The sequence below is a fragment of the Poecilia formosa genome, unplaced genomic scaffold, assembly GCF_000485575.1.
Source record: "Poecilia formosa unplaced genomic scaffold, Poecilia_formosa-5.1.2 Scaffold151, whole genome shotgun sequence".
NCBI lineage: Eukaryota > Metazoa > Chordata > Actinopteri > Cyprinodontiformes > Poeciliidae > Poecilia > Poecilia formosa.
In genome coordinates this window covers 920,290-931,083 of record NW_006800090.1, presented here as the reverse complement: position 1 = coordinate 931,083, position 10,794 = coordinate 920,290, and the positions used below count along the sequence as shown (strand labels likewise).

The 10,794-nt window shown below is 37.3% G+C and overlaps 1 protein-coding gene across 1 annotated transcript; it reads right to left on the bottom strand.

Annotated features, from left to right (window-relative positions):
- Positions 1 to 557: 557 nt before the first annotated feature.
- LOC103146069 (protein-lysine 6-oxidase-like) lies at positions 558 to 10,232 on the bottom strand. The gene is made up of 7 exons (XM_016677234.1): positions 9,490 to 10,232; positions 7,696 to 7,804; positions 7,184 to 7,321; positions 6,810 to 6,954; positions 4,669 to 4,764; positions 4,438 to 4,553; positions 558 to 3,474 (listed from the first exon to the last, which is right to left on the bottom strand). Exons 1-7 carry the CDS (start codon positions 10,130 to 10,132, stop codon positions 3,468 to 3,470), a joined length of 1,254 nt encoding a protein of 417 aa, XP_016532720.1. The 5' UTR covers positions 10,133 to 10,232; the 3' UTR covers positions 558 to 3,467.
- Between the last annotated feature and the right edge of the window lie 562 nt (positions 10,233 to 10,794).

Genomic DNA, 10,794 nt, shown 5'->3' with positions numbered 1-10,794 from the left:
GGTAAATGTCTGTCAGAAAATTCTGAAATTTTCTAGAAAAAACAAGAATATTTCTGAGCAATGCCAAAATTTTAAAATTTGAGAGAAAGAAACTTACAAATATTCATGTTCTTTGTAGAACATATACAAAATTAGTCTCAAAATGACTATTTATGGTGGTTTATGTGCTAGAAACCTTTCAAAAATATGAAGTCTTGTTTTTTAGAAAAAGTTATTTATAAAATTATAGTTTTTTCCATTTCTAGCCTCCTTATTGATTATGTTCTGTCTTTCTTTTTTCTAGACATTGTATACTTTATTGTCTCATTTTCCCCACAGAACTCACATACATGTAAAGTTGCATTAAGACCTGAATGTCCCAGCAGTAATAGTTATTATTCTTTCCTGAATTGCTTCTTCAAGCACAAATTGCTGGAGGAAACAGTTGTTTGTGCTGGAAACACAAGCAATTTTAATTCAAACAAATTATTTGAAATTCAAGGAACCATAAAATTCAAATGGTTCTTTGAATTCTTGAAGAACAATCTCTCTTTTGAATAATCTTCCCACTGTTTCTGCCATTTTTCTTTAATTTTCCTTTCAGGAATGCTTTTAACCTCTCATTCAGTCAAAGGTCGTCTGCTAATGAACCATCGTTTGATTCAGGTGTGTTGAACCAGGGATAAAAACTAAAAATCGCAGGATGCCAGCCCCATTATGACTGGATTGTTCCTAATGAACATTTTATTGCAGAAACCTCAAGAAGCTGTAGGTGTTTATTCAGCCAACATTAGTAACAAAGAAAACAGTCTCATTCTCAAGTACAACCCTGATGAGCTCTTAGCACATTTCTGAACTCTGATATTTATTTAGTCAAGCACATCAATCTCAGCTTTAGGCTTTTGTAGCTGAAATCAGCTGCTGGAAAGATCCCTGTCTGTAAATATTAGCTCCAGAAGTCCAAGACAAACAGGAATGGAGATGGATAATTGGAGTAGGGGGGATTTCCAAACATATTTTGTGGCTTACACAATGTATTGAGGCAGGGAAGGAGCCTGGCAACTAAAATGTCCTGGTTTCTAAAGCTAAAACTGAACTCAAACACCATGCTGGTGAAATACTTTATATCCTCCAGCATTTATCTTACTTTTTTGCAATTTGAAACTTCTACAAAGTCCCCAGTGACGACGAAAGCATGTGTTGAATTAGAATAAAGAAATTGGCTTTTTCTTTAACAATGCAACTCGGAGGACAGTAACAAATGGCCTCTGTTCATTCCTCCCTGGACGTGTTTCAGTAAAAGTGACACAGAAACACGAGATCTCGTTATTGTGCCTTCACAGAGATCTGTCGGCAAACATGCCATTGGTGTTTAATTGCAGCTCTGTTTGTGTTTGAAGCCACAAGCTGCTCAACCACATCCATCAAAGCAGAGCTCTTCCGCTCACCCGACAGTGGGAAAAAGACGTTCTTGCACCACAGGATGCTGCAGTAACATACAATTATTTTCATTTTTATATTAAAACACAATATTTATTGCAAATAAAGAAGATTTCCCATAAAAATGGAGGCAATTTAGATTTACTTCAGAAATGTTGCTCTCATAAATTCAAACCCTCAACAAAGTGCGTTGATTTAAATCCAACCGGAATAAATTCTGAACAATATTTTATTAAAATAAAGTCGACAAAAACGCACATTTGTTCTAATACACATGAACACACGTATTTAAGCTCGGAAATTTTACTCTGACTTAACAGTTCATATTAATTTGAGGCTTTTAAAGATAGATTTGAACAGTTCTTTTTCCGGGAGAGAAACATCCACTCATTGTCAATACAAACTGCACCACTTTACAGCTCCAGCATGTAATAATATACGAAAAACTTAGATTAAAAAAAAAAAAAAAAACATTTTTAGATGCACATGTTTTGGTTGATAATTGCGCCCCATAAAACTAGAACCTGACAACACTCTTTTTGTAGCCTTCAACAAGCTTTTTGTGCAGTTCTGTGTGGATATTTATCCACTTTTATTCTGGTTTTTAAACCTAGTTCTAAGATCTTCAGTAGAGCTGCGGTCGGGTTGATTCTGGGGATTCATTTTAGCCTAAATTAAAATGAATTAATCAGTTAAAAATAACTCCAGAGCCAGTTTTGATGTCTGTTAAGGATCATGTTCAGTCAACCGTCTGATCCAAACTATCACTAACTCCATTTCCATAAAATTCTGAAAACTGAAACTACCAATACAAATTTGCTTAATGGAAACACAACAATAAAAAAAAAAAACTCATGTTTTTCAATAAAAAGTTTTTGCACTACGATGAGGTGATCAACAATCAGATGTTACTGATTAAAAAAATGAAGAAGGCAAAAGTAAGTAGTTGGAGGATGATGGTGCAAAATGTTTTCCAATGACTTATCGCGTGATTTTAGTTTAATTTCTTATGTAATGGCAACACCGCAATTGCGAAATTGTGGGTGGGTGGAGGGGTGGTTTCGTAAGCTGCAGAATATCAACAAAGATTTGTAATGGAAATGCAGCTTTTGTCAATTTCCTGCAAGGAAATTGGTCATAATGTTTAGGAACAACCCAAAACCAACAAGGTTTTAGTCGAACTGGAGCACCAGTGTCTTCGTTGGAGAAAACAACTGGAAAGAGGACATTTCTAATTAATCATTAAAAGCCCAAATTAATCACATGCATGCAAACGATGGGTGTAGGTACATTTCTGCCTCTAACCTATGCTTGTAAATGACAAATCAAGCGGGGTTGAAGGAAAAGGTTAAGGATAATCAGTGTTTCGTGTGTCATGGGGAACAAATCTGATGTTCCCTGAAAATATTTGGTTGTTCTGTTTAAACCGGACATTCCTTCATTATCACAGCTACTTTTGGTCAAGCCCACATCCACCATGAGGTTGCCATGTTTGTGCAACAGTTGCCAGAATTAACACTTGACAGTTGTTTCAGTATCCCGCTGCATGCAGCTTTTTAAATAAACCAAACTACATAACTCGGGACAGATCTTCGAGGTTTCTGAGATTGTTTTCCCCAGAGTTGGGTTCAGACTAAACAACGTTCACTTGACGGCCGTCCAGCCTGAAAGATGGAGCCTGACCAAAAATGCTGCTGGTTTTAAAACTTTCCAGGAGTTTTATTGTTAAAATATACAACGAACTCTGCGGACACAGACAGGACAGAGCAGCGCACAACAAGAAGAGAACCGAGAAACGACAACAAAACAAAGATTTAAAGCCGCTAAGCAACGCTTCTCAAAGCAACAGTACTTGCAGATTTTGCATAATCAAGTAATTCTTATTAAATCTCTAGTTTCATTCACAATATTTTACAGAAATGACCAATAAATGCAACTTTTTCCATTTAAATCTGTAATACAAACTTCACCAGTTGCTTCTTTCAGAATACAGGAGGCGACGTTCTGCTGCAGAAACCCAGCAGCTTGATGCAGGAATTTAGGAATATTTAAACCCTGAAAAAAAGAAAGACATGATAAATGTGTGGACATATGACATACTAGGGTATACATGTATATTATGGGTAAAAGTCTTATATGAATGATGGGCTGTACTGATTTATTTTTGCTGTTCTGCAACCATTAGTGTAAAAACAATATTATCGTTTGCAGAAACTACAATTTATAGAAGAATTTCTGTAAAATCTATGCAAAAGTTCACCTAAATCACTTCACAAATGATGCTCAAGATCTTCTTACCTCACCAAGTCATGACCTGTTCACTTCTGCAGAACATTAATCCCATTTACAAGCAAACAATGATTTATTTGCCTGCATTCATTGGATTAGCATATACTCAGCAGATCAAACCAAAGTCTATGTTCAGACATTTACACATAAGTCCAAGTTTTTCTGTGTCTAATTAGTTTCAGAAGAAACTACAAATTGTCCAGCTCAGATAAAAGTGAATTTGTTTGAACATTCACAGACAATTAAAGACAAGTCAATGCTCATGAAGTTGAAAGTGCTGAAATATCTCTGTAATTTACATCGGATTGACACAACCTCCTTCAAACTCAACTGACTTGATTAAAATGTTCAAATGCTCACATGGAGAAACAGCATTACTTCTGGTGAAACGTTTTATATTCACATCAGAAAGATATTAAACTATTTGACCACAATAACAGGACAGCTCTGCTGAGAAATGATCATAAGGCATGGTGTTGACAGTGTCATGCTGTGGGACTTTTTTCAGGAATGGTGCCGCTCAAAGTGGAAGGAATAAAGAGGGAGGACTACCTTTAAATTATTTTATCTCATACTTCAAAGAAAGAGTTAAGATGATTGGGAAGTGGACACAAGTTTCACATTAATTTCAGCTTAATCAAGTTTTACCACATTATCAGTAACAGAATAACGAAGTGTGTAGCTACACAAACTGATTATTAAAAGGCTCCTAAAGTGCGTGGTTGGTACCTTGCTATTCGACAGCCGCGTGTCTGAACATAAACGCCTGTGTATATGACGTCACACCTCACAACGTTGTTGGTGAAATCTGATTCCAGGACGTGGAAATTGGGATTCACTGTAACCTGAAGAAAACAAACAAAACAACAAAAACTTGGCGATTCTGCAGGAACATTTTTAATGTTTGGAGTTCTGCTGTGAATTCAATGAAATCATGAATCAGGAGAATGAATCGTAAACCTGTAGGATGTAATTTCCTGGAGGCACGTCGGTGATGTCGATCCACTGGCAGTCGATGTTGGCGGCGTAAGTGTCATGGCAGCCTGGACTCAGCCCCTGAAAACACAAACACATCCACTCTTTAAAACTGTGAGAACCTGGAAAAAGTTTGTATTTATTCTTGATGGAAGATCAATTTATCTTTTTATTATAACTGTCTTTATCTAAAGTTTTGCATTGATTGTATTTACTGATATTATTTTGTAATTAAGTCATTTTAACTTTGTTTTGTATAAATTCTGATTATTTTTAGCAAGACAAATGTATCAGGAATAGCAAATGAAAAATCAGCTAATTGACTAATTCTTTCGCAGTTACAGCAAAGTTAATTAATGTGACTTGTCCCCAAATAAATTAATAATTTTCAAAAATAAATTTCAAATATCAAACATCTGGTTACTCTATTTTTGTCAAGTTTGTATTTTTGTCCGGTTATACAAACTCAACTCAGAGTTGAGTTTAACAGATACAATAAAGTTTAGTGACGAAAAAACATTTTATAAAAAACTGAATTTGACGGATTAATAGAAATATAACTATTCATGCCAATGAATTTTGTCAATCACAGATTTTATTGAATTTTATGCCATAGTCCAAGACAACATAACTGTGAAGTAAAGGGAAAATTACACAAAGTTTCTTGAATTTTTACAAATCAGAATCTGAAATATGTGGCATCCATTTGTAGTCTTCAGCTCCCCGTCCATTAATACTTTTGTAGAACCAGGTTTTGCTGCAGTTACCGCTGCAAGTGTTTAAGAGTCTCTACTTGTCTTGCACTTAGAGGGTGAATTTATTTCTATTCTTCATTCAAAACAGCGCAAGCCGAGTCTGTAAACTTTAACCCTTCCAGACCAAACGTAGCGGCGGGAATCCAGCCAAATTAGCATTACCATAATTCTGCTACACTTTGCGGTACCTGAAAAATTCCAACGTTTTCTGAGAGGGGAGACGTTGCGCTTTCCAGCCAACATGGGGTTATTACGGTAATTTCACTCCCGCCGTAGCAGGGAGTGAAAATAACTTGCTAGCTAGATGCTAAAAGTTCCACTTGTTATGGATAAATGGGCAAATATACACTGCTCAAAAAAATAAAGGGAACGCTCAAATAGCACATCCTAGATCTGAATGAATGAAATATTCTCATTGAATACTTTGTTCTGTACAAAGTTGAGTGTGCTGACAACAAAATCACACAAAAATCATCAATGGAAATCAAATTTATTAACCAATGGAGGCCTGGATTTGGAGCCACACACAAAATTAAAGTGAAATGTTCCCTTTATTTTTTTGAGCAGTATATTTACTCACATGATATTTAAAGAACTGCGTACAATTAAAATAAGCAAGAATATCCAGGCGGAGATTTGAAACTTAGGTATAAAAGAGTTCATTTTCAAGCTTAGCCACAAATTTTCAACTAGGTCATGTCTGGAGTTTGACTGTAACAATTTTGTAATCACAAAAATCCCAGTGAAATACATCTATGTGGTTGTAACATGTTAAAATGTGTAAAAGTTTAAGGGGTATAAAAGGGCCTGCCACAATAATAAATTTTGCTAGATGACAAATTGTCCCAGTAATTATTACAATAAATTATAACATTGTTTTGAACCCATTTTCAAGTAATATATCGACAATGATACATGTTTGCCCTCTCAAAGACGAATAAACTTCAATTTTTGTAAAGATCTCAACACCGAAACTGGCAAATATTTTATAAACAATAAATAAAAACCACACACAACTGAAACCATAAGTAAAATGGATTATGAAGTCTCTACAAACGAAATATCCCTTCAAAAAATATTAATCATCAAGCTAATTTTAATTTAACGTGATTAATTGCTTATTGTGAATAGTTTTGGAAGGCTTTTTCATTCTTTTCTGACCAAATTAGGACAAAATCCTACTTAAATATTTTCTGGAAAAGGCAGATTTTTGACAGGTTTTACCATATACTCTCTTGCTGAACAGAAACTCTGCTTGGCGGCAGCTGGAGGTCCGTTTACAGTGACCAACAGGCCCACCTGGACTTTTATGTTTGAAGGAAAATCATAGCAGCTGTAAAGTCTTGGCTCACACTTCATTTCCAGCTCTACCTGCGTGTGAGACGTGCAGGCGTAGCGTCGTCTGAATCCCGGGTCGCAGCCCGTGTCCTCCAGGCAGAAACTCGCCTTGTGTCCCTCAGCCACTTTATGTCCCGTCATGATGTCCAGCAGGTCGTAGTTACTGAAGGCGTCCATGCTGTGGAAATGCCTGAGGATGTAAAACAGATTAAGCTGAACTGAAAATAACATTTTATTTCTTCTGGCAGGCCTCAGGAATGCCTCTAGGGACGCAATTTTATTGTTATGACTGTATTTTGGGGTTGTGGTGATGCTTTCCTGGCTCGTCAGATCAGAACAGAGCAGCACTAATCCAACCATCTATAAACAAAATGATGCGACGTCTCGTATTTGTACATTAAACTCACTGGTGACAGCTGTGCCAGTCCCACTGATATCTGGGCTTGAGCGGGAGGAAGTCTGCGGTTCCTTGGTTCTTCACTTTCTGAGGGAATCGCAGCAGAACCCTGAAGTCGATGTCTCGAACCTTGGGCGCGTAAGCCGACCTTGGATGGAGATAAAAATAAAAATAAAAAATGGGATAAGAGGAGCTGGAAAGCGCTGCTGCTGCTGGCTGAGCTCCCAGCTGTAGTTTTCTTAAATGTATTGAAGCACAAATGATTTGTTCGAGTGAGCTCAGTGCTTTTGGGAAAATCAACCCAGAACATTTATGTCTTGGCAGGACTTTATTCTGGCCAGCCACTTCTCCATAGGAAGATCAAACAGCTTTTATAACTTCACTTATATAAATCAAAAGAAAGAAAAAACCCAAAACAACCTAAAGCTGAAACGTAAAGGAAAGTTTCATGTGCTCGTGTGAGTTACTGTGCGGACGTGCAGCTGAGTGCGTACAAGACTTGCATGACCTTTGGAAACATACCTGGACAGACAGTTTTCCTCTGCAGCACAGCGCAGCGCGTACATCTGCATGCGCTGGACGTAAGTCCCTGCTTGGATGGCGTAGGGGTCTGGAATGAGGTCTGGCAGTCCTGGAGAAGGACAATCCAACTTATTTAGGCTGGAAACAGTTTGTGGAGGTGAAATCTGGACTAAAAAATGTTTGAATTCCTTCACGATCATTGTTTCTGGTATTAGCTTGGTCCAAAGGCATTTTTCTCAGTTCACATCACCGCTCCTTAAATTGAAAAATACTCACAGAATCAGATGATTCAAAGGATAATCATCAAATTATGCAAGTTGGGAATTAAAAACAAAGTCTTACTTTTTTTTTTTTAATTGCTTTTTTCACATTTGTTAAAACTGTCATCATGTTGTGAAAAAATTGATCGCCACCATCCCCTCTCTGAGCTACTATTGCCTATTGAATAAATGCACCACTTCCAACAAAACCCAACCAATCAGGGCCAGGAGGAGGGTCTTAGCGCTGCCAATCAAGCTCATGTACTCACTGCTAAATGTGGTAATGGTGGAGAAACAACTTAAGAAGAGTTTTTATGTTTGGCTGTGTTTCTCTGCTACATGGAGCAACTGAATGAGCTACTGCTAACATTAAATCCTTTGATGCAATAGAAACTACTGCTGATTTATATCAGGAAGGACTGCTTAAGGTGCAATAATTGAGCAATAAACTTGCATTTTTAAAAAAACAAAATATATATTTATCTAGTTAGACACAGTATCACAGTAGCAGAGTGATGGAAGCACACATTATTTACCAACGTTATCGTCAAATTCAAGTGTAGAACTTGAATTTTGAATCTTGAATTGGTCAAAAAACTGATGCACTGGTTCTGCTTCACAATCTTCTCAAGCCTGCAGTTACCTCTGTTTTTTGGAGCAGCTATTAAACTTTTTCTTTCCACTGAACTTTCCAATAATCTTTAGCGAAACAGAATTTTAGGTTTTTAATTATAATAGATTTGAATTAATTTAATTAAATCAATGACATTTTAGATTACATTTCAGTTTATTGAGCTGCAGCTGAATAAATGACGACTTCCTGTACAGACATACTGGCTCTTCTTTAAGATATGAGTGAATACTTTTTATGGTAATAAAATTTGACAGTCATCTTAACAAGCCCCTAATCTTAAGAAGAAGTATCAATAAAGGATTATCCAATCCAGTTTGTACATTTTAACTTCTGGATATCAAACTCTATCAGATGCTTCCTGAAAATGTTCCAGTTTTTGATACAAACACATATTTTTACACCAGTAGAAGTAAAACTTACTCAAGAGTAAAATATGTGTTAACTGATCAAAACATCAATCTTTTAATGTTTAAAGATTACATATTCAGACACATCAAAATATAAAGTTATGATTATATTTAGGTATTTTAAAAACCTAAATGAAAATAATTCATAACATAATTATAAAATAACAAAATGGGGCAAAAATAAACATTTCAAAATCAGTTTCTTTTATTATTAAAGTTATGAAATTTTAACAAAAACTGCAGGAGTGTGTTTATGTCCGGTGAATTTTTGGTTAAATTATTTGTGAAGTTACTCAAACTGGGTAGAGTATCCAGAAAGTTTACTCAAGTAAGAGTAGCGATACTACAAAATAAAATTACTCAAGTAATTAAAATACTCCTTAAAGTATCCCCCCCCCCAAAAAAAATGTTACTCAAGTAAATGTACTCCGGTTAAAGTGAGGCTTGTTTTTAATGTGACCGGATTTGCTCCCAATGACACTTTTGGACTCACCATTTTGGAAGTACCTGGTTCCGTACCCTGTCCCGGGCGGGTGGCGCGTCCGGCCCACTGACCTGCCTCTGGCGGGATACATGTTGTAAAAAACAGAGTTCCTGTGCGTTTTGAACGGATTTCGGGGGTCGTCGCTGACCATGCCGTCTCCGTCAGCCTCGTTCGTTAGATAAACTCTTGACACTGGGAGCGGAGCGGGAGCGTCAGGTTCGGTTTCCAGAACTGATGGATGCGCGGGTTGCCTGGAGACAAGCATCCCGTCCCGCAACGCGCGTAGTTGTTGGAGTTGCTGCTGCTCTCCTGTGTTACTGGATGCGCCAGCAGCTTCTCTTCTGTTTAATGAGTCTCTTAAACTCCTGGATGAAGAGGAATTGAAGCGCTGCGGGTCAGTAAACCTCACAACCTGCGCTCCTCTGTGCGCACCCGGCACAGCGCCCTCCCTCCTCCTGCTCAGATAAACTCTGGACTGGCTGCCAGGCCGAGCCGGAGCCTGGTACTCTGATCCGGTGCTCATCAAGCTGTAAACCTGCCCGTTGTTCTCCCACTGGATGCGGTGCCGCCAGGGTCCAGCTGGGCGCTGCTGTCCAAAAACTAAAGGCAGAAGGACTTGGGAAAGATATAATAAAACCAACCACTTTGCCATGACAAAAATAAGAGAAAATAAAAATAAATGCACAAGTTTAAATGATATGTTATCAGAAATCAGGTGCAGAAAAGCTGGAAGAAGAGGATGAAAAGCGAAGATGCGCACCCGGGTCCAACTCTTGGAAGCAGCATAACTTAACAGCTTGAGCAGAAAGGAGGGACGGACCTGGCCTCTGGAAATTTGTCCAGTTACTTTTGTAAACTCAAACTCCCATGACGATGAATTAACCCTTCCCTCGCCATGGTTAACTTTGGTTACACGAGGACGTTTGTTCAGTAAACTTTACGCACGAGTGTGAATACCGGCCATCCCAACGCTACCATTAAATCTAATTATTTTCCACAAAGAAAATCACCCAATCTTTTAATATCTTACATTTACTTCCGCATCTATAATTAAACATGTACTTAATTTATTTTTCAAGTGTTGCAGATCAGCAAATATAACAAACTGCAGATGTTTATTTTTAATTATTATTATTTTCATTTGTAAAACTGGAATGTTAAAACGATTCAAAATGTTGTACGGTCTTGCAGTTTGCTGTAATTTTTTTGAAAACATCAAAATGATTCCTAAAAAAACAACAACCTGGTTGGAGTTCACACGCTTGACACAGTTTTAAACGTTCACCAGAAGGCGGCAGTATAGGTCTTTCTATT